Raw genomic sequence first — 24,595 nt, 5'->3', positions numbered from 1 at the left:
TAATAATAATTCTTCCGCAGAAAAAAATACGTTCCTGAAAACTCATGCAGTCAGCCCAGTGTGGTTATATTTATCTTAAAGTGTCACCGTTAAAATGATCGGGTGTAATGAAGGCAAGAACACATTCACTTAAGGTGCCATTCCTGCAGCAAGAATTTACACTCAAAGCCACGCAATCTAATTCAACCGACACTGTCAAAATGCTTCAATTATTAACCGTAACATGATATATACAAAGCCACGAAATGCATAGGTGTCCACTGTTAGCCTTGTTAAAGTGTCGGCGTAAAATAATGTTTTGCAAGGCTGATGTGATATTGATTGGGTGCGACTACCACCAGAAGTTTCAAACAACACGCAGAAACCTGCACAAAAAGTACTCGGCGCAATACATTTCGCATAAAAAGCATCAACAGTTCCTGCAAAACTGCATCGCAGTCCCCTTGTCTTTGGTCACCAGAAAATAAATCTTCGCAAATGTGACGGAATGACAGGTAGCAGTGAGGCAGAGAGAACTGTAGACAGGTTTTCACTATTATTGCGACTCATCAGTACAGTGGAGGCCACCTGGGTGAGTGTGGCGACTTTCACCAGTGCTGATATCTGCCTTACCGCAGAACCACTGAGTGCAGTGCTTATGGCAGCTATGAATGTTAATTGCCATCTGTGAGCGAGGGATCAAATTGTGGTGGCTAGCAGCACATCGCAGTGGGATTACTCGCAGACCGCAGCTGTGAAAAACAAACTACAAATCCAACACACGCACACTCGCGAAAAAACACATCCCAGTCTCGGTTCAAGTCAAACAAACTGACATTGATTGATACAATGATAAACTGGGCTTTGTTTTTGCACGTCGTAGACAAGTGACATTGTATTATCTTTTGCAAGCGTACTTGTACGTTCAAGACGACAGTTAATATTAAATTATAGCGACTGTTAAGAAACGCCAGGTGGTTCAGCGGCAGAGCGGGCAGCTCGCAACCGGAAGGTTTGGAGTTTGAATCCCGGTCGGGTGTTGACTCAGCCCATAACCCCTCTGGGGTGAATAAAATTAGTACCACTCTGTGGGGAAGTCGACAGCAGTTGTCCTATAGATAGACACCTCTGGCAATAGGATGTGAACTTTCCACCAATGACTGCCTTTGGGGGGGGGGGGGGGGTGGTGCTGCGAACAGGAAATGACCAATGCCTCCAATGCTCAGTTGAGCAGGAAATCACTTTGTGACTTGTTAAGAAATGTGGGCTTGACGCTGGACACATGGCAAGAAAGGACGATTCCCAGCGGACGAGACTCATGACGGAAATGAAGTTAGCGGAGAGACACCACGCCTGGGGGGGACACCCACCCCGGAGATGGAGCAACGAGAACAGTTTAAGTGCAGAATGGAGGTGGATTTTCGCATCACGGGGGCTTTGAGGCATGGCAATGATATAGGGATGCCTTAATCCGACAATGGATAGAAAACGGATAAGAGCATTAATGGTCAATATTTTTGCAAATATCACCCGAGGCAATTGGGATGGTTTTTTTTTCCGCTCTGAATGGCGATACAGCTCTGTGCGGCAAGACGGCGAGGTTGTGAGCTCATTTCAAGTCTTACATCAAACGGATGGGTGTTTCTTGCACAGCACACTGCAGTGCATTCACCCCGACATTTATCACAGCACACAAAACTCACGGCCCACCCATGTACGGCGGCCTTTTGATTGTGAGACGATGACATCATTGGAAGGTCCAAAGCGGATAGGACGTGGAGGGGGGGGAGAGACGGAGCTGTGAAATCAGATTCGCAGGAATCCAAGCGCCTTAGCGATTAACACGAGGGAGGACATGGGGGCGTTCACGTCGGTCGCCGAGATGATATATATGCCGCAAATATTTACTCCTTCGGCCTTCGCCTGCCCAACAGTGTCTGTGATTAACACCGACCCCTGGTCCTGCCGCGCGCCTGCCCGAGCTGACGCGCGATGCGACACTGCCCTGGGATTGCCGCCTGCTCCGCGCCGTACCAAACACGTCCCGTCGCTTTAACCGTCGGGGACAAAATAATCCCCAACTGCGCCGTCGGTAGTCGCGCTCGCAGCAACATATTCTACATTTCCGTCGTCAACGCCGACGATGGCACACACGTCAATGCTGCGAAATGGCCCACGTGCATCCTCCAAAAGGGGCGATCGTACGCAACAAAAACACGACGACGGCCCAGGCCGTGCGGTTTAAACAGCGACGACAATGCAACCCGCATCCAAGCTGGAAGCGTCCCGACAAATGTACGTGCAGCCATTGGTGACTGGCACAATTGCATCCCACTGGGGATTTTTTGCACACAGCGTTGGTGTACGGTGCTTTTTTCTGGAATATTTTGCTGTTTTTTTTTTTTCCCCCTGGATTTTCTGTTTGCACAGTCACACATAGTCACTTTAAGATGTTTTATTGTTCATGTTTTTGTGTTTCGTTTGTTGCGGTTGCACCCGATTCAAGAGGCGAATGGCTCACAGGGCTCTACCAAATAAATTAAGCTGAAAACTTTATGCGAGAAGCCAGTTCAATAGGGTACAGCAGCGGCCACGGGATTTGAATCCAGGTTCCAGTGAAGCTGGGCTCCGTGTCCTAACAGGCATGAGCCACTTGGGTGGCTTAGAACACTTGCATGCAGGGAACAAGTGCACTGTTATCAGGGGGCATCGACAGGTGAGCGAATGATGACTCACAGTAGATAGCGGGAAAATAAAACAAATATCACCACACAAAGGGCACCACCACCTTTGCAGAGTGGCTCAGCGCGAAGACAGCCTTGGGAGCGAGTGGTGGTGCCATGGTTAGCTCACTGCACTTCGAACCTTGGCCACCTGAGTTTAAGTCCCAGCGATGGTCAACGCTGGTGGTGGCAAGCGATGCCCTAACTGATCCTGCGCCCCCCCCTGATACTTGAGACAGTGTGGTGAAGTCGGGTAAAATTGCATCCAATGACCAACATGGTGTGAGGGAGGTTTTTATTCAGCTGCACCTTGTTATTAACGATTAAAGATGACACTCCATTTAATTACTCTGTGCACACTAAAAACAATGCAGTGCACAGGGTATGCAAAGTCATTCCAAGGGCATGAGCTGTGGAGTTTGCGAACGTTATCTGCAACTGCGGATAGAGCCCTCCATAGTATACACCCGGCTATCTCTTGCTGCCTCTAGTTCTCTTTTAAAAGAAAAATGATTAATGGAAGACGATACTTTCGGTTATTTTCCGTGCAATTTCAATGGACTGGGTTAGGGGCGGTATAAATCATCTCCTGGGAGTATGGAACCTGGGAAGAGTCTGCATAGCCAGACAATCATTTACACCACTCCTCCATCCCCCACCAGTCCTCCCCATGCTACCTCTCCCACGCGCCTCGCCGCTTTACAGGAGAGCGATTGTGGTCTTTCTCGTCGTAATGACTATAATAACGCGCAGTGGTCAGAAACCATCAGAGCAGCGGCGCTTCAACTTCCCGCGGAGATCCGAGGGTTTCGCAGTAAATTCAAAATGACCACAGGCAGCGCAGCTTTCCGAGGCTCGTTCGCAATCGAGACGTGACTCTTCGTTAGAAGGTATGTTCCGATCGTAATCACTCGCAGGCATGAAGCGGGATAATTTTATTTTTGCGTTTGAAGGAAATGTGGCGAAAGAAGAACAGGGACTCGGGGCTTACACCAATTCCTTGACTCTGTTCACCGCCAGTTTCAATTAGACACGATGGTTCTTGAAATTATAATCCTCGTGCAAGTTCAAATAGCTTCGCTCCAACGCGTGCAAATCCAATGCGTCGGGCTTGGCTAGACCATGTTCAAAAGTTTAGATGAAGACTAGTGTTTTCAGATTTTAATTTTCCCAGCATCGGGATAGGGAAAAACAGCATCATGCCGATATCATCACGAGGCTCATATTTGCTGCAGAGACGGTGGTCATTCTCTGACAGCATCGTCTGTTACAATGAACTTTCCACTACGTACTGTATTTCTTACATCAGTATGAAGTACAATTGCACGTGCGTAAAATGCCATCACAGTACCTATTTAAATAAAAGTTAAATCTAATAACCTAGTTTTGTACAAAACCAACATCATCCAGAACTAAGGACATAGAGCCGTTTTTTTTGTTTGCTGGGCATTTGGTTCACAAACCATTTATGGCCATGTCAGAATAAAGAATAAACTCCCTCCGAGCCGCCCATTCCCCGCGGACAAAAAAATGAAACAAATGAACAAAGCGTGGCCCGGCAATCCACCAGAAAAGAGGCGATCGCCCCGCTCGAGACTACCGGCAAAACACCGTCAAAGAAAAACAACCAAAAGCACAAGAACTCAATTTGTAACATTTTCCAGGGGAAAGTGCTTCAGCAACAGCAACGCCGACGACAGAAAAGAAAGCAAATCAAATAAAGCGGTGCTGGTGCCAGAGATCGATAGCGTGCCCAGCGAGCGAGGACGGTGGCCTAGGAAACCCCCCCACCCACCAACCCCACCCACCAACCCATGACTCCGGGTGGCCCAGACACGGGCCTCAACAAACGCGTGACGACACCACGGTTGCCGGCGTGCGTGCGCCGGCAACCGTGGGGACGGACGGTGAGCTTGCTTGGTGACCCGACGATGTCGCGGTGGTGGTCTGGTGTGGTGGTGGTGGTCTGGTGTGGTGGTGGTGGTCTGGTGTGGTGGTGGTGGTGGTGGTCTGGTGTGATGGTGGTGGCCTGGTGTGGTGGTGGTGGTCTGGTGTGGTGGTGGTGGTCTGGTGGTGGTGGTCTGGTGTGGTGGTGGTGGTCTGGTGTGGTGGTGGTGGTGGTCTGGTGTGATGGTGGTGGTGGTCTGGTGTGATGGTGATGGCCTGGTGTGGTGGTGGTGGTGGTCTGGTGTGGTGGTGGTGGTCTGGTGGTGGTGGTCTGGTGTGGTGGTGGTGGTCTGGTGGTGGTGGTGGTGGTGGTCTGGTGTGGTGGTGGTAGTCTGGTGTGGTGGTGGTGGTCTGGTGTGATGTTGGTGGTGGTCTGGTGTGGTGGTGGTCTGGTGTGATGGTGGTGGTCTGGTGTGGTGGTCTGGTGTGGTGGTGGTGGTCTGGTGTGGTGGTGGTCTGGTGTGGTGGTGGTGGTGGTCTGGTGTGGTGGTGGTCTGGTGTGGTGGTGGTGGTGGTCTGGTGTGATGGTGGTGGTCTGGTGTGATGGTGGTGGTCTGGTGTGGTGGTGGTGGTCTGGTGTGATGGTGGTGGTCTGGTGTGGTGGTGGTGGTCTGGTGTGATGGTGGTGGTCTGGTGTGGTGGTGGTGGTCTGGTGTGGTGGTGGTGGTCTGGTGTGATGGTGGTGGTCTGGTGTGGTGGTGGTGGTCTGGTGTGGTGGTCTGGTGTGGTGGTGGTGGTGGTCTGGTGTGGTGGTGGTGGTCTGGTGTGATGGTGGTGGTCTGGTGTGGTGGTCTGGTGTGGTGGTGGTGGTGGTCTGGTGTGGTGGTGGTCTGGTGTGGTGGTGGTCTGGTGTGGTGGTGGTCTGGTGTGGTGGTGGTCTGGTGTGGTGGTGGTGGTGGTCTGGTGTGATGGTGGTGGTCTGGTGTGATGGTGGTGGTCTGGTGTGGTGGTGGTGGTCTGGTGTGATGGTGGTGGTCTGGTGTGGTGGTGGTGGTCTGGTGTGATGGTGGTGGTCTGGTGTGGTGGTGGTGGTCTGGTGTGGTGGTGGTGGTCTGGTGTGATGGTGGTGGTCTGGTGTGGTGGTGGTGGTGGTGGTCTGGTGTGGTGGTGGTGGTGGTCTGGTGTGGTGGTGGTGGTGGTCTGGTGTGGTGGTGGTGGTCTGGTGTGGTGGTGGTCTGGTGTGGTGGTGGTGGTGGTCTGGTGTGGTGGTGGTGGTCTGGTGTGGTGGTGGTGGTCTGGTGTGGTGGTGGTGGTGGTCTGGTGTGATGGTGGTGGCCTGGTGTGGTGGTGGTGGTGGCCTGGTGTGATGGTGGTGGTCTGGTGTGGTGGTGGCCTGGTGTGGTGGTGGTGGTGGTCTGGTGTGATGGTGGTGGTCTGGTGTGGTGGTGGCCTGGTGTGGTGGTGGTGGTGGCCTGGTGTGATGGTGGTGGTCTGGTGTGGTGGTGGTGGTCTGGTGTGGTGGTGGTGGTCTGGTGTGGTGGTGGTCTGGTGTGGTGGTGGTGGTGGTCTGGTGTGGTGGTGGTGGTCTGGTGTGGTGGTGGTGGTCTGGTGTGGTGGTGGTGGTGGTCTGGTGTGGTGGTGGTCTGGTGTGATGGTGGTGGTCTGGTGTGGTGGTGGTCTGGTGTGGTGGTGGTGGTGGTCTGGTGTGGTGGTGGTCTGGTGTGGTGGTGGGGGGGGCGATTCCAGCGCGCGTTTATGAAGCGGTGGTGGCGCGCAGTCGCGCCAAAAAAAATCCGTGGTGGCGGTGGCACAGGCCCCCTTCAGGGCTCTGCCCCGGCTTCTCCGCAAACCCAGAGGGGGCCCACAGGAGCGTTCAGTGATCGAGTGTCAATGGATACTCGAATGATCCTTGACACCGCGTGTCCTTCAGGAAGCAAGTCAAATTGTTCCGGACGTCAGTGGTTATTTTTTACCTAGGTATATGTATACAAATTAAAAAGGGCAGTAAATCTTGAGTCTCGCTGCCACCAGATTAATGTTTTTGGTGAAATAACCGCAGCATCCTCTTCTGCTGTATAGTGCATTGTATAGAACGTAATGTGCACGAGCAGACTATGAAATATTTCAAATAAACAAAGTTACTCGCGCCCATAATGCACTGGTTATATTAAGCGTGTGAATATTATCTTGGCGAGGGCAGTATCAGATAATGCATTTCAATGAATTCACCTTCAACAAAACAGGAAGGCTGACCGAGAGAATGCAAGCTTTTTCCAGAGCTAGCCAACGAACACTTTGACCCTCCCATTATGTCTGCTCCAACTACTGCACACCTGTATGTGTCGTATGCATGTAGAACTTCTTTCGTACCGTACGTAGCCAAACCGTGCTAATTGGAGGTGCTGGTGAAGGACAACAAAACTAAACGCGAAAAGCAGTTCGAAAATAAATGAGTTTTCCATCTAGCTGATTTAAAAGTGCGTAGCTCCGATGTCTTCCTAATACGGGAAGGCAGAGCGCGTTCCGGATGGCCGCAGAAGCGCGTCTGAAAACGCGCGATGTGGTGGCCGTCTCCGTTCGATGGCTAGCCGAGACCTGCTGCGAGGATGACCGGAGTTTGCATGATGGTGTGTGCTCCCTGACGAGATCAGCATTGTAGTTCATTTGTGGCGCAAGCACTTTGCGTGTAAGCGAGTGCGACCTCGTCGTTCAAGCAACTGGAAGCCAATGCAGCTCAACGACCACTGAACACGACTCAGTCCCAAGGCAGCGCCCACCTTCCCCCGGTGCGCTTACCATGCCCATGATCCGACGAGCACACCGGGCAGGAATACCGCAATAATTAGCTAATCCCCATGATGCCTCGTGACACACGCGCGCTCTCGCCAAAGCACACGTCACCATCCGCCTCAATCGACCCGCGTCTCCCAAGCCCCGACAACTGCGTTGTCATTCTCAATTTAAGGCTTAAAAATGAACACCCGCTCAGCCACCACGTTTGCAAGGCAGCTGAAAGTGTTTCGAAAGCCTCCCGCGAGTGGTGTTAAGTGACCCGTCAAGGTCACCCGACGCTCACCTTCCGCGCGTTTGTGTCGGATAAGTGTGCGTTTGCCGGGGGTGTGGTGGTGGCGATGGATGGCGGTAACGCAGCCACCGAGGCAGGAGCTGGTGATTAGCATGGAGATGGAGCTATTGACCGTGTGAGACACTCATCTTGGGGGAACAAACGAGGTGCCTGTACAGCAACTGGGATTGTGACCCTATCTGTCATCGGAGTGTTCTCCCATCACGGTGTGCGGGCCTTCTCCGGGAACTCTGTCGACACTCTCATATACTTTTCAAGAAAAGAGCGTGTTAAACTGCACAAAAGCAGGTCCCTTTTTGTGGATACCGCAATGATTCATCAGCACCACGACTCAATGAACTGTAACGATTCGGGGGCGGGGGGGGGGGTCACGATTTAATTCAAGAATCGCTCACCTATTTTGTCTAATTTTTACAATGTCATTTGCGTGTACAATTCTGTTCACTTCATTATCTTTCGTGTAACATTGCCATCTCAGTTAGATATAAATCGCGTGAATGGTAAAAGATTCTCGTACACACATGGCGCCGATGTGTGTGGCACAGGTGTTTGTGAAACTAATTTAAACAATGCATTGGCACAGATTTAGAGTATGTGGCTGCAATACATTGCCACGTGATGAGCCACTTCGCTGAGCTTTCATTTGTGACAGCTAGGTCGCCGCTTCTGAAAAAGAGCTACATAGCTCAGTGGGTCATACCTGGTAAAATAAAATGTGTTTTTTAATGCCTAATGTATGTATAATATACCGTAATAATTTCAAGATTTTAATTAAATTCAAAATAATTTTAAAAGCAAAAAAACATGTTCATTCGGAGACCCAATAATGAGCCTGCAACTTCTGCGTGAAACGAGGCCTCCCTGTTTGACCAACGAATGATTCACACCTGCACGAAGGCAAACGCAATCAGGCACAATGGCGTAAACACACCGCACTATAAAGCCTCATTACGCCCAACGCGGCCACCCACCAGTCGCCTCGCGTAATATGCGTAACGCGACACTGCGTTGAGACGCCTGTTGTGCAGCCGCGCGTTCTCGTGCAATTCAAAGGATTAACCTCTCCCCCATCACGTGAAGAGATCCAATGTCAGCAATTTAAAAAAATATATATTTAAAAATCAATCACCGGAATTTATATCAGCAGACAAGACAATGCGTTCTCCTGTACATCTGCCGAGATTGGCGGTCGCTCCCTTTACCAATTTTGCCACGTACAATCGTTTCGAAACTCGAAAGACCTGAACATCTATCTTGTTTCTAAATGCAGCGCATACAGTCGCTGCTTCACTGTCCTTACGTTCATAACTGCCACACGCCCTCCTCCAGAAAGCCGGTTCGAGTATAAAATAAATCGCCCCGTCTCCCACCACATCCCCCCGTTGATCAAATTCTGCCTGTACACATTATGTACAAGATATGAACACTTACATGCAACAATGCTGAATACTATTGCATCTGCAATAATATAATTACCATCCATTTAGCAGTCATTACACTTGTCTAGATTATATATATAATTACCCAGGAAAGTTTCACTGATGAGTATCAAGGCGAATTTGGATAGTTTTACAGGAAGTTATTTTAACACGCGGGAGGAAAACCCCACGCCCAAAGTGGAATGCCACTCAAGCGCCAGAGAGAAAAGTCAGCGGCCACCCTTGCTGTACCCAAAGACACACTCTCCCATCTCCTTGCATGCCACCATCCTCCCCAAAGGTGGAACTCGCCCCCACACACACACACACACGGCCGCGAATAACGCAGGACGCATTGACGATGACTTCATTGCATCACGGGGCAGCTCTGGCGGGAATGGAACCTGCGGGCCCGTGCACACTGGCTCGGTAGCGAGCAGTTGACTGCAAGACTGCTTGGCCTCAGCAGCGCAATCTTTCAGCAAGGCGTTCACTTGCGGGGGACGAATGCTCCTGTCAGCCCGCCATCGACACCGCCGCCGAGCGCAGTCAACGTCGCACGCTACTTTCCATCGAGTGTTGCCGCTGCCAGTGATAACAGAACTCCTTAACGTGGCGTTCCTCAGCGCCGTAATTTGACATGCGAGATGACAACAGGCCGCCCAAAAAAAAATCAAAACACTATCGGGGACCGCGCTATTTCATTTATTTCGTCTCGAGCTTGGCTTCAGGGCGGTGATGTCATGTTATGTGCCATTCCGGCGTCTTGTTTACGTTGACAGAGCCTTTGATGAAACCGATATGTACACAATTGCCCGCTTTTGCCAACAACACCCGAGCTGAAATTTTATCTCTCAGACACCTCCGCTGTTATCGCCTGCACGGCTTCGGATGAGCGAGCGCAGGGGGTTCGTGTCGTATTTTTCACGCAACTGCCAAAATCCACGACATCGGATTCGACGGAGCGTGAGACAATCCAGTCCAGATTGCTTCGTGCACTTTCGCAATTTGTGTCGGCCACGTTTTGTCAAACGAGCAATATGTACGTGTGACTGCTACACGGACTTATGTTTCCAACAGTGGCATTGGAAACTTGAGAGTCGGCACACGTTGGGTTAGTTTTTCTCATTGCATCCACACTGACCCAATTTCAAGGTTGCCATATTAAAGGCTTGCGTTTGTGCAACCATGCCTCAGGAGGTCCTGAGATATACGGCGCAGGCTTTGATGGAGAACGAGCGACGTTGTGCACGGTATGGGAACTTGCTCATCGTGTGGCCGAATAAGATAATATTAATAGTCTGGGAAGATGGATTCATATATATTTTTCCAACATGAGCCCGGTACAGAAGCACAAACCGTGACATGGGTAGGTAGCACAGAAACTCCACGGACATAAGTCCCAAACTCTGTGCTCCTGGGTTTAGAGGGCGGGGAGAAATTGGGCTCAGTGCCCCAACGCAGGTAGGGACCGCGAGTGGGAGCACGCACTTTTGGGGGGAGGGGAAGGCAAAGGAGAAAAAACTTAAAATCGGGAGTAAAGGGGATGGGGAAAAGGAGGAGGAGGGGGGGGTGAAAGGATGGATTTATATTAATGTTTTCATTTGGATAGAGATAAGACATGGAAGTCTATTGGTTGGAAGTTTTTTTTGTTTGCGGTGGAAAGAAAACTGCAATAAAATACTCGTGAAAATGAAAACAATGGATAGAGAGAGACACTTAGCCGTGGGCAGAGAAGAAACGTCTCGGCTTTGGACTTGGGACAGCATAAAAACAAATGAAGAGTGAGGACGGTGAAGGGAGAGGGATCTCCAGACAACTGGGGGGGGGGCACAGGAGCTGATACGAAGCAACCGCCCACCAAGTGCAGAGCGGCCGATGGACCTCACCTTGACCTTGCGGTATCTCTCGAGCTTCTCGCGACAGAGCTCCAGCTCCTCGTGCAGACCGCGCGTCTCCTGCTCGGTGGCCTGGTGTCGCTCCTGCAGTGCCTTCAGCTCCAGCTGTGCCTCCGTGCACTGGGTACAAGCGCAGCAGACAAAGAGCCGTGTAAGCCTTGACACACTGTTGGGGTCAAGTGCTGTTAAGCGGGCACCTGTGCAGGTCGGCACGACAACGTGGTATGGCAAGAACCGCACCCAGCCATCTTTGTCTTCCCAGCGCCGATGTTGACATACCGAATAAGGTATTCATTTAAGGCTGGTGTGAACTAGGGAAGCCCAGGACCAGTTCATTTACCACTGATGTTAGCCGTGAGCTGGAATTGAATGCAGGCCGCCAGGTTTGTGGCGCAGTGCGGTAACCACTAAACCACCGCACCCCGCACACACACACACAAAGTGTCATCAGTGACCCTCCATAGCGATCAGTACGACACAGAAGAGGGGCTTTGTCATTTTACACGACGGAGGTCTGTAATGTGGGTGCTTTTTGCACCAGCAAAGACAAAGGGCCCCCATTTGAGTCTTCGATCAATGTGCTAAGTCATATTAGCGAGCATCTCTTAAAAGTTTAATTATGAGAAGCAGCTGCCTGAATTTAAACCCAGGATCCCAGATATGCTGGTTAAGAGCTTTGACACGCAGCTACCATTTGCATCCAGTTAACATTTGTAAACATGCTTTGCACATTCATCAACTCGGACCTTTAAGCGTTAAGTCAAGAACAATATCGTACATCTTCCTACCAAACGGTGTATTCATAATTATACAAAAAAACCAATAAACTTAATTGATTTACTGAAAAAAGCTTCACTGAGCCTCAAGACTTTTTCACGATGAACCTGCATTAGGATGTGCAGTCAACTTGATGAGTGAGTGCTTGGCTTCATATGGGAGGAACCCGGAGAGCCCAGAGAATACCCTCACACGATGGAGTAGCTCTCAAAACAGTGCACAGACAAATTCAAGAATCCACTGCTGTACTGCCATCTGCTGGCCACCTCACGGCACAGGCCGATAACACCTGGGAAAGCCTTCCATCCACGCACTAACCAGGCTGAACCCCCTGCTTGTGCTTCGGAGATTGAATGCATCTTGGGTGATTTGGTCATTGGCAAAGCATTCATTTGTATCCCAATGCTCAATATGACCTTGGCACATGATTCCAAAATCCTTACGGGAAGACGTGTTTGACATTCTGGACACTGTTTATCGCCCTGATGCGACGCATCCGCCATGACCATCAGGTGCAGGATTAGGAAGACGCAAACACGGGAAAATAAAATAAAAAAACCTCAAGGATGTTTGCAACAAACAGCCTCGGGCGTGGCCACGTGGGAATTGGCACGCAGGTTGTTGAAGCCTTTTGAAAGCGGCAGGACATCTGTGCAGAGAAAAGTGCTCAGATTTGTATTTGATGCCACAGTGGGTAGGAACCATCTGTGGTTTATTTGACAGGTACAAATACCATGGTGGTTGTTCTTCTCTGGGTTTTATTTTTTTCTAAACATCCCTCTTCCCTACTTTGTGGTTGGGTTAACTTGAGCTCGATATCCAATCCCGGACGAATGTTGTGAATTCCAGAATATAAACATCTTGCATTGCGAATCATCAAGAGTTTGCTTACCTGTTCAATTAATTGTGAAGTCAGGTGGGCAAGCAAGGGATTCATCTAATAGGAACTCTTTTCACTGGAAACGTTATTCGGGTAATTATTTTTGGAACCCATAAGCCACAAAGGCCCCTTGCAAAACCAGACAGACTGCTAAGAGCACTCTTAGCGAGCACCTAGTAAGGCTGGCAAGGCGCGCAAAAAGGTGGTGTGGTCAAGGACCATGCCTGGCCGCATTTACCCCCTCGGTGCTGATGTTTACACACTGCGCGAGGTACTAATTTCAGGCGAAGGCCGATCTAGTGAAAGCCCAGGACCGGTTCAGATAATTGTCACCGGTGTTGGCCCTGAGCGGGAATGGAACTCCGGTCGCCAGATATGCAGTACAGTGCGCTGACCACGACACTACCGATCCCATCAACTACCGCTCACCACACACACACGCCAACCTTCTACAAAGTGCATACAAAACGTAAATGAGCAAAACAGTTCTGCTGTGCATGTGGCAAATGAAACAATAACGATCGTGCATGCCGCTTCACCGCCGCAGTATACACATGGCGCAACAGTGAGCGTTCACAATGTCAAAGCTCCTCTGAATACTGCACCGTCATCAGCACGCCTGTTTCGCAGTTTAATTGACGACACCAATTCTCCAATTCATCTGCAGCTCACGCACAGGTTTCCTGCAATTGCTGACCGACCTTCACCCTCGTCCTTACCCCGCTGTGCTCGCTTTGCCCTTCTAATTTTCTGTACGTGGCAACAATCCACATCCTTGTCTCCGTGGGTGCGGAACGGCGTGGGTACATTTGCTGACCTCTTCAGCAATAACAAGGGTGGGGGGGGGGGGCGGCAACGGCTCTAACCTCGCGTTGCGGGGGCCAAGTGATCCATCACGGAGATAAATAATATTTATCACAGCCACAGACACCTGCATTGCAAACACTGCACCTTTGTATGCTTGTGTCATGTGGCTGCACCTCACCGAACTCGAGGTGTTCATATAGCAGGACGTAATTTTTGCATTTCCCTTTGAAGTTATATATATATACCTGTATAAAAACAGAGGCATAAAATTGCATTTGAATTCGATTGAAAAGCTACCGCGTGTAACAAGATTAACAAAAAATAAAAAGGCGCATTTTCAATCTTCAGATTTTCAAATGTAATATTTTCTCCCACACTCTCCAAAGCTGGGCTGAATATTCACGCGTCACTGTGCTGAGAGAGTGCACGTCTCACGAGGAGAAGGGTACAAAAAGTTCAAATCCCAGTTTGGGCTCAACTCAGCCCATCATCCTTCCACGGTTAAGAGCGTGGGCATCAATTACGGCCCATCAACAGTGGTCGCCTCGTGGACAGAATGCTCCCCCGACCACGCGAACATGCAATTTCCACCGCTGGCTCAAGGCTGGTAAAACTAACGTGAGCGCCGCTCCGTCGCTTTTACTTTGCAGGACAACACCGCGCTGCGCGCTTACACCGATCCGTCCGCACGCGCCGCTCTACCTTTTTCTGCAGAGACTCGGCCACGCTCTCCGCCTGCCGCAGCTGCAACTGGAGTTCCCCGCCACCGGCCTCCGAGCCGTCCGCGGGCGCCGCTTCCGTGCGCGCGGTCTCCCCCGGGGCTCGCCACGGCTCCTCGGCACCGTCGCCGAGCGAACTCCCCTTCTCGTCGCGTGCGCCATCAGGGGTGGCGTCCCTGACGGCGGCGGCGGCGTCGGCGTCCGGGCCTGCGCTCCGTCGTGACGCCAGAGAGTCTCGTGAGGCTTGCAGGCCGCTCACCACCTCCTGCAGCTCCTGCTCCTCCACGCGGGCACTGCACAAGGGGTTGCGGGAGGCGTCGTCGTCAGCATCGCTGTCATCGCCATTCATGGGTGGGTAGATGGGAAACTGAGTGAGCGAGTTAGCAAGTGGGTGTATAATTGTGAGTGAGTTAATAGGTGAGTGTTTGGTTAATTGAATGAGTGATTTAACAAGCGAATAAACATGTGGCTGGATACTTGTAGGAATGTGTGAATGACTTACGAATGGTGATGGATAGTGTAGCGGTTAGCGCTACGCTGCACTACCAACCCCGCGACCTGAATTCAATTCTCGCTCACGGCCAACACCGGTGATGATTATCTGAACCGGTCCTGGGCCTCCCCTAGGTCAACTCAGCCTCCAATGAGTACCTGGTGCAGTGTATAAACGTCACCACTGGGAAGACAAAGGTGGTCGGGCGTGGTGCTGGCCACCCACCCCCTCGTGTAATGTACCGGCTCTCGTAGGTGCTCAGTGACAGCACTTGTTCAGGCTATAATGGGGGAAAACTTTGCCTTGAATCAGTGAATGACCGAGTGGTGGCTTAATAGGCGGGCATACAAGTGAGCGACGCCACCTTTGTATCTCCTTGTGCAGGCCGTGTAGCTGCTCCCTCAGGGAATCGCGCTCTCGCTGCAGCTCCTCGCACTCTGCCCTCAGTCCGTGGCACTCTCCCTCCAGCCTCTCCACGTGGCCTACGGAGTTCCATTGACCACACACACACACACGCAGCATCCGCACACGTGAAGCAAAAGACAACGGTCATGATTTTTTTTTTGCTGTCAGCACCTATTAAGGCTGGCACAAGGAAGTTGTTTTGCCAGCGACAAGTCCAGCTGCAGTTGTCTCCCCTGTGCTGGTATTTACGTACCACGCCGGGTACTCGTTTGAGGCCTATTCATCAGAGCAATCACCCATCTTGAAAGTTAAACCGATTGGCAAACATGTCAGCTGTGGCCACGAGACACACACACACACACACAAAATTTAAGTGCTGTGGTTTATTCTTCACGCACGTTAGAGCAGACAGGCACCCTGATTCAACATCAAGATGTCATGCTGGACCGAATCCGTCCATATTCATTGTACTTTTGTGTTAAGGCCCGAGGAACTTGACATTTCAAGTTGTTTTTCTTTAGCCATTTTGGTGACCCAATTCGCTCTTCCAATTGAGACTTTATCCTGGCCTCTTGAGTTCTGATCTGGTTAAACAAAATAGAAAGAAATACGCACGGCTTGAGACTTAGCGAGGCTTTCCCAGGTAAACAAGCATAATTACAAGGATGATGATGATGATAATAATAATGATCCACTCTTGGCTAAACTGGTCAGTGTCCAGCATGCTCCCTCCTGCTTTCTGAAAGACTAATGGGACATGTGCATTTCGCTTTGCGCTTAACACCCCTCAAAACTTATCCTGGGAAATGCGCAAACGGAGATGAAAGAGCGCACTCGCGCTCCCCTGGAAAAAAACGCTCGCACTTTCAACTTGCCGGTGTGAAAGCACGTATACAGGTCCCCAAAGTGGGCAAATAAGGAGCCTTGTGAAAACACGCAAGCACGTGGAAGAACGCGACATCAAACGGCAAGGAATAACAGCACCCACGTGCGTGGGTGTACGTGTGTGCGCGTGCGTGCATGCGCACGTACACGCGAGGTGATTTGAAACCACACACAAGGAGGATTATGAGACCACTAACTCACAGTCGGACAGGGCTGAGGCCAGGTTAAAAAAATATATATAATAACGTTCGTGTATTTCTGTAGGGCTTTGTTTCACGTGACACACGCGCACACACACGTACGCACACAGTAATGCTCAATCAAATGCAATGTATTATATACACAACTTAATAATAATGATGATTTACATGCACAATGATAACAGAAATGTATATTCCTCTATCAACCTACTTCCAAATGAAGGCCTCTTCCATCATATTGTCAGCCATGATGAGAATTTTTAACCATACTTCACCACGCTGGTAAGTGCAGGCTGGTGGATCAACGACTCCCCGACTCTTTAGGATATCCGATAGTGATGTGATCGACGGCCAGGGTTTGAACTCAGGTGTCTTGATGCATAGCACAGTGTGCTGACCACTGTGCCACTAATCCATGCCACAGAACTCAAGACAGCCACAGGCACATTGATTAACTTGCACTTCTTTACACACACACACATGGTGCTCATTCGACCTTGGAGAATATTGGGACAAGTGCTGTTTGTAAGCACCTATTAAAGTCAACGCAAAACATGCGAGTAGGTTATGTGGCCAATCTGCATGTACTCAACAATCTTTGTCACCCCAAAGCTGATGAATCTCTGTAAGAGGAACTCATTTAATTCAGGTTGAGTTGACCTAGAGAAGGTCACCCCATGTTCTGATACTAATTGCAACCAGCATTGCGCATGGTAAGGAACTGAGCCAAGGTCACTCGCATTATTGCAGTGCATTGCCGACCAACACTCGCCACAACACACACACCACGCACATTGCATACCCATACAAAAATCCCCCAAGTAGCCTTTAACAGATTGTTGGGGCGAGTGCTCTTCGCGAGTACCTATGAAGGCCTACACACACATGCGGGGGCGGCGAGTGGCCAACACCACGTCCGACCGCCTTTGTCTCCCCAGTGTCGACGTTGACACACCACACCAGGTACTTATTTAAGGCCGAGTCGATCTAGGCGAGGCCCAGGACCTGTTCAGATGCATCGTCGCCGATGCTGGCTGTAAGCTGGAGCTCGAACTTCGGTGGCTGGATTCGTAGCGCAGCGACGCTCGCTAACCCCCACCACGCTACATTTCCCCCAGCACACACCCATGCACGCGTCAGACAAACAAACACGCACGCTTCACGTACGGTACATACATGCGTTCTGCCATATGCGCTGCATATGGGTGCGATAGGGATCCGTGTATTATTCTTTGCCTGCCGAAATATGATCTGTTTTTCCTCGCCCCAGACGGTGCACGCTGGAAAGGCCGTGGCGGCGCATCTGTGTTGGGAGTCTGTGTTGGGAGTCTGTGCTCGAGACCCCGGGGTTTGTGTTTTTCGCTCCACGCAAGCGAGCGCTCATGAACGAGCAAAGACGGTCAAACTAACGGGGAAGAAGGCAGGGCTCCCGAGGGCTGAGTGAATGGGTGGTGGTTGTGGGGGGCGGGGAGCGTTGGCGCAGCAGTTAGCGGGCTGCGCTACGAACCCGAACCCGGTCACCTGAGTTTGATTCCCGCTCACGGCGAACATCGGTAATGATCAATTATCTATCTGAACCGATCCTGGCCCTAAGTTGACTCGGCCTCAAATGAGTACCTGGTGTGGTATGTAAACATCACCACTGGGGAGACAAAGTCGGGCGGGCGGGCGGGCACAGTACTGGCCACCCATAGGTGCTCGCTAACGCCACTTGCCCTAACAATCTGTTAACGGCTACATGGGGAATCTTTGTCTTTGGTGGGGGCGGAGGGGAGCATGCTGAAGGAAAGGGTTGAGGGTAATGGCTTCCCTCTTTGTGCGCGCGAGCCAGAGACCCATCACTGCCGAGGCGGAAGGAGGCACGGGCATTTGGTTTTGTGGACCACGCACAGAAGCCGGCGGTCGCTTGAGCGTCGAGCACGGACGCCTGCGGGGTTTGGCTACGGTCCGCACGTCGAGGAGCTCCGCTGCCAGGCCCGGCACTGTTTTTGGCGTACACTGGGTCCAATGCCAGTGCTGGACTGCGATGTCGCCAGCGCTCGGGGGGGGTCACCGAGCGACGAGATGTAAAAAGCCAGCAATTTGCTCATTTGTAAATGGCGTTTCGCGTTTTCCACATCATCGGTCACGCTGCTCTTTGTGTGGAAATTGTATTCGGGCTCCGCGGTGGCGAGGTGTTAACCACCTCACCTGGTATACAGGAGGTCGTGGGTTCAATCCCGACCATTACACCTGTATATTTGGAGTTTGCATGTCTCTCCCCGTGGTCGCGCGGATTTTTCTCCGGGTCCTCCGGTTTTTCCCTCCACATTTAGAAACTTGAGTTTACAGTATTTGTCTGCTTTACATTCCACATGATAAGCCACTTTGTTGAGCCATCATTTGTGGCAAGGTCGCTTCTGAAAAAGAGCTAGAGACCTGAGTGGGCCTTACCTGGTAACATTTTTATATATATATTGGTGTTACTGGCGATAAATACAATTGCTGATGATGATGCTAAAACTCACCAACATGTTCGCTGAGATTCATGTCATGTTTTGCTTTTTCTGTGTGAAAGTGTTTTTGTGCAAAGTATGCTATCGCTCGTTTCTCGACCCGCACGCATTGTTTGGCTGTTGAATCGCTTCTTCAGCTCGAGAGCGTGTGTGCAGGAAGAATTAGGTTGCTTGTTGCCATTTAGCCTGCGGAGAATATATCCACAGCGCAGGGAGAGGAGCAGCTCAACGCGAGCTTCTCGGCCTCAAATGGCACTGGTGTGCAACTACGGTTATTCCGTACCGATGAGTCCTAATCGGAGGCGATACATTTCGCAAACCCCGGCTCTCGAGTTGCTGGCCATCGCCAGGCTGCGGCAGAAACAACGCGCAAGAATGGAACCTCGCGGGTCGGCCAACCGCACCTCTGATTAGCACAGTTGGCTACGTAGGGTGCAAAAGAAGTTCAACACGTGTTACGTCCGAGTGGCCCCCTAGCCAAGCCCCGTGTCGTCTCTGGAACCAGACGGGGCGAACGTCGCTTCTCCGCTCGTCTGGAAATCACTCCCTCCTCCTCTTTACTCACTCACTCACTGTGACACGCAGCAGCGGCGTCGTCATCCTTCTGTGGGAATCTCAAGACCTCTCTCTCTCTCTCTCGAAGTTATTCTCCCGCGCCTCTGACCGTCCTCTTTCTATTCAATTTGTGCGCGTTATCAGCTCGCATGTTCTCCCCTTGGCCGCGTGGATTGTTGTTGTTTTATCCGGGTCTTCCGGTTTCTACATCCACATTTAGAATCAACATGCGTTTAAGATTATTCGGCTGATATAAATGTCACGTGATAAGCCACTTTGTTGAGCTATCATTTGTGATAGCCAGGTCGCTTCTGAAAAATAACTAATAGCTCAGTGGGCCTTTCCTAGTAAAGTAAAAAAAACAAGTTCTAGTTTGTGTATTTATATTTAGCAATTTGCTTGGCTTTCCCGTCCTGTGCACTCATTACGTGCTTTTGTTTGTTGTTGAAACATTTATGACCTGCCCCTACTGGACATCTGTTAAAAAGAGCTTCATAGTGCATCGGATTTCTCCAGGAAAAATAACGATTCTGATTCCTGTAATAATTAAGGAATTAATTATGTCATCTTCACGTGCAAAACATGCTGGGATTTATCCTGCTACTTTCTGCCATAATGTTCTGCCCACATGTTATCTTTGACGATGACAGTTCAAGCCAAAGCTACTCCCTCAATCACCTCTGTACCCTACACGTTTTGCCACTGTAGATTTAACAACACACAGAGTGGTGAGCAATTCATTAACACCAGCTACTGTGTTGGGGGGGGGGGTCCTGTTGTGATAGCTCTACTCATTATTTACTGATATTAACTACTTCTTGCCAATCACCATACAATCCTAATATCCTGGCAATCTTCATTGCGTTATCCCTCCCAAGTCTACTCCGGGGTACGGCAGCAGACAATGGCAGTGAGTCACGAGCAGCAAATTACAGCAAAAACCAGAGCTCGCATTTCAGCAGCATGAGCAAGCTAACCACCCACATGTACACACACACACGTACGTGCGCGCGCGTGCATGTACACAGCGCTCTAGAAAAAAAAATCCGTATGATGCGCATCTGGAGCGGGGCGGGCGGCCCGAGAGATCGGCGCGACGTGGATGATTTTCAAGGCATGAGCCCAAATTAGAAACGGGCTCCTTGTCACACGAGGGCTGGATCCCCCTCCGGGCGGATTGATGAAATAAGAGCCACATTAAAATTCCCCCGACGAAAACCCGAGGCTGAAGTGGGCTCCCGGTTGACGGCGCGGTGGTGGGGGGGGGTACTGGAGGGGGCTGTAGCGAGGAAGGAAAAGGGCCCTTCCCCCCCTCCCGTGTTGTCGGCAGCACCATGGAATTTCGCGAACACGCCCCAAATTAACAAACAGCCTCATTGTGCGTGGAGGCTGCCTGTTGCTCGTGGGTTGCCCTGGAGACCACGCAAACAACCTCTCCCAGGGTCAAGGAGAGTGCAGGAGCTACCAAAGAGGCGCTGGGGCAGGAAGCTGCGCGTGTGTGTGCGCGAGTACTCATGTGTGTCTGATTGCGCGTATGCATGTGCCTCTGTGTGTATATGTGTGCGTGTGCATCTGCCGATCAGCTCAGGTAGTCAACCCAGGGTCGACGGACCTGAGATGACCGGCAGATGTTCCGTGACCTCCTGCCAGCGAGCGTTCGACACTTCACGTGGCCTTAAAGCGCACGTACCTTGGCACAAGCGCCGTGGTGACGTCACCGCCACCGAGTTGGCGAATGGCGGTTGTTGTATATGCACGTGTGTGTCGGTGGATATCTGTCAGTCATGTCAAGCAGTTAACCTGCAACGCGTGGGCCTGTCCGATGACCTCCTGCCACAGAGCCTTCGACACTTCGAGTGACCTCAAAGTGCACCTAGCCTAGCACAAGTGCTGTGGTGGTGTCACCGCCACTAAGTGGCAAACGACGGCTGTTGTCGCTGTTATCGTGTCTGTGGGTGGTGTTGACCACACCTCCTCATGCGGTGTGCCGGCTGTCATAGGTATTCGCTAACAGCATTTGCCCTAAAGGTTTAATATGGCTACGTGAACACCAACAGCACGTGAACATCAATACATGTATAAATGTATATGTGTGTGTTTGTATACACGTGCGTGTTTGTCTGTGTGTGTCTGTTTATCCATGCTCTGTGTATACCCTGCTCTCCCACACAAATACCAATGCCCTCTATGACCTCCTGACCTCTGCTGCCAGGTGCTGGCTAAAGTGGCCCCTCGGGATAGAGTCATCTTAATGGGAGACTTTAATTCCTGAGTGGGTCATCATGCTGATGCTTGGTTAGATTAGAATGCATTGGCCAGATAGGTTCACGAATAATGAAAGGAGGCTGCTTCATATATGCAACCACCACCATGCTGTTCCATCAACGGCAAATCCACACAACATACTGAGTGCATGGCGGGTCCAAGCAGGGACATCTGTCGGACCACGGAATGGCGGAACTGTGAATGCAACAACCTTGACACCAGGGCCTACCGTGGAGTTGATCTACCCACTCACAATCAACTTGTCATCTGTAACATGCGCCTGCCGTTCTTCCTCTGTGGAAGTAGACACTACCTAGGGCCGGCAATTTAAATCACAATAACCTGGTCTCAGTTGGCTGTTGAAAGTTGTAAGCAAGAATGTGATCATTGCTTGCAGCTGGGGTTGGCATCCTCCCACCCCCCCCCCCCTCCTATTTCTGTTCAGGGGAATGAATGCCGATCATGCTGCTGCTAAGGATGCACTAGGTATCCAGTCCAGACCTCCCTGGAAACCCTGGCTGATGGCGGTGTTCTGGCCAGCTGAAAGAATGCAACGGATCATCTGCGCTGGCTTGAAATTTCAGGCTGGCCTACCTATAATCCAGACTGGACTGTGTCAGAAATTCACGGATCCCTGAGAGATCTGGACACATTAGTGAGCTCATTTGGCAGGCGAGGGGTTGCATTAGCTGGGTCATGTAACCTGTAGCTCCAGCCACCGCGTGCCAAAGCAGCTTCTAATTGGCTAGAGGGGGCTAAACGAGTTAAGCTCAGTCTAAAGAATGGATGGGCTGATGTGAAACAGAATTCGGAGCCGATGAAACTCGCCAATTACTGGTATCAGTGGCATCAAAAGCAGCCTCTATGGAGGAAGTTCAGGTCGGATGTTTCTGGGCAGTTGGAGGCAGTCGCCCTTCAGCAACAACGGAGGGTGCAACAACGATGCTCACAGCAGCGAGCAGAGCGCCAGGCGGCTAAAACAGTATGGAGTGCAGTGATTGTATCCGCCAGTCATCACACTCAGTCAACCGAGAACACCTGGGTCCGTCCTGTGACCTCCCGCCAGTGAGCCATCATTACTTCACGTAGCGTAGGAGTACACCAAGCCTGGAAAAAAGAGCTGCGGGGACATCATCCCTGTCGCACAGTAATGAACGTTGGTTGTCGCTGCTGTTGTTGCTGTTGATGTTGTTGTGTGCTCCCTCACCCCGGAGGCGCGTGGAGTCCGTGAAGCCGTGCTCAGCGCTGCGCGGCCGCTCTGAATCCGACTTATTCTGCTGCTGTCGGAACAGCTCCGTGCGCAGGCGGCCCAGCTCCTCCTGCCAGGCGAGACACAAAGACAAAGACCCCCCCCCCCCCGGAGAGCTTTTACAGACTGCCGGGGCAAGTGCTGTTAGCGAGCACTTGTGAAGGCCGGCACGGCGCACGACGGGGTGGCGACGCCACCTTCGTCTCCCCGGTGCCGATGTTACCGCATCGCGCAGCACCACCAGGTATTGAGATTGTAGGCCAAGTTGACTTCGGGGAGGCTCAAGCCCTATTCAGATATCCGCCACCGATGTTGGCTGTGAACGGAATGAGGACGGAGGTTGTCGGGTTTCGTAGCGCAGCAAGCTAACCACTCTGCCAACCACTCCCACACGTACACACCAAAGACACAAACGCCCACAGAGACGACATGACATCGCACCCTGCAGGAGAGCTGGCACCTGCAGTTGGGAGTTTCACACATGCTTACTCTCGGATTGATCCACCAACCCTACCTCCAGGTAGGTCACTGGATATAACAGGTGTGCGTGTCATGACATGCGAAACTGCCAAGAAATTCCCTCGATGCCTTGTGGCCTAAGCATCGGCATGAATCTCATCAATGCATCAATTGACATTTTTGTGCAAGGCTGCAGGCATTGTTTCATCAGCACATGGGGATTACGACTGAAAGTGATTATCTGAAAAATGCATCCAGATAAACAAAACAGATGGAGCGGCGCTGTGGTGGTTAGCGCCCAGTGACCATGAGGTGAGCAAGCAGAGCTCCATTACCGGCAAAGGCCAACAGCAGCGGCAAATGATATCCGAATAATTCCTGGGTTACAACCATATCTCACCAGCATGATGAAGTATGGTCAAACAGCAATCGTGACCGACACCCTTTTGGGAAATCCTTCATCCAGGAGCAGACTGATAACACGCTGGAAGATTTTTTTCTTCTTCCACATTTTACAATGGAAACAGGTGAACAATGTTTCTATACATTGCAAAAATACACCAGATCTGAGCGTGTTGTGGAAAACTGCGATGTGCATGAACACTAATTCAAGGGCATTAATGATCTCAATCCAGACACGTTTATTAAACAGATATTACTGCACATACACAAAGCAATTTTTGTTGAATTTTATACGTGAATAATGACAGCCAATTTTTTTTAAACACATTTAAACAAAAACAGCCTGACAACTTGTCTACCACTAACAAGTAGGATAACTGATGCGGCTCATTGAAATCAAAGCGCATTCGCCTAAGTTGATTCATTTCAATTCCAGGGAGACGGAGCGATGAAATCAGCGGAAACGGCGTGAGGAAATCAGCTCAAGAGCTTGGCGCAAAGTCAAACCGTGGCCAACGGCGACGGCTTGGCGAGGCCTTCGTCCGGCATTGTCGTCGATGATGGCCGTCGAAGACAACGCCGACAGCGTTTCAACGACAACTTTCAACGGAACCAACGGCGCCTGCTCGAACGCAAACGAGCGAACCGGAAGGGGGACGAGCGAGTGCTCGGCGAAGTGGGGCACGCGAGAGCCCCCGGCGTGCGTGGCGTGCGGGCGGGGCGCCGCACCTGCAGCATGGCGATGTCGTTCTCGCGCTCGGTGGCCGTGTCCTCGAGCACGTGACGCAGCGTGCGCGCCTGCTCCAGCACCTGCGTGAGCTCGCGCCGCGCCTCCTGCAGCTCGCTCTCCTTCTCGCGCCGCAGCGACTCCAGCTCCTCGCGCAGGGACACCAGCTGGGCTGCACAAAGGCAAAGGATCCCACCACAAGTGTCGCCTTATCAGACTGTGTGGGCAAGTGGTGCGAGCGAGCAGCACCTACGGAGGCCGGGCACGGGCACACGAAGAGGGGGGGG

At 51.2% G+C, this 24,595-nt stretch overlaps 1 protein-coding gene and 1 long non-coding RNA gene across 3 annotated transcripts in view; one reads left to right on the top strand and one right to left on the bottom strand.

Annotated features, from left to right (window-relative positions):
- Positions 1–24,595, bottom strand: part of LOC142924582 (uncharacterized) — a 135,213-nt gene that overhangs the window by 25,715 nt on the left and 84,903 nt on the right. For both annotated transcript variants that reach the window (XM_076067086.1, XM_076067085.1), the window contains exons 6-10: positions 24,311–24,480; positions 22,679–22,790; positions 15,031–15,148; positions 14,157–14,466; positions 10,982–11,110 (exon numbers count right to left, since the gene is read on the bottom strand). In XM_076067086.1, the coding sequence (XP_075923201.1) occupies positions 10,982–11,110; positions 14,157–14,466; positions 15,031–15,148; positions 22,679–22,790; positions 24,311–24,480 (839 nt within the window). The remainder of the gene's footprint in view (positions 1–10,981; positions 11,111–14,156; positions 14,467–15,030; positions 15,149–22,678; positions 22,791–24,310; positions 24,481–24,595) is intronic.
- LOC142924583 (uncharacterized) lies at positions 1,608–18,684 on the top strand. Its single transcript, XR_012941696.1, has 2 exons — positions 1,608–2,274; positions 14,169–18,684. It is a non-coding gene; the product is annotated as an uncharacterized LOC142924583 (long non-coding RNA).

Source organism: Petromyzon marinus, chromosome 14 (assembly GCF_048934315.1).
Source record: "Petromyzon marinus isolate PM22_M1 ecotype Great Lakes invasive population chromosome 14, UKy_Petmar_22M1.pri1.0, whole genome shotgun sequence".
Taxonomy (NCBI): Eukaryota; Metazoa; Chordata; class Hyperoartia; order Petromyzontiformes; family Petromyzontidae; genus Petromyzon; species Petromyzon marinus.
The sequence above is the reverse complement of the archived record's forward strand: the minus strand, read 5'-3'. Positions and strand labels throughout refer to the sequence as shown.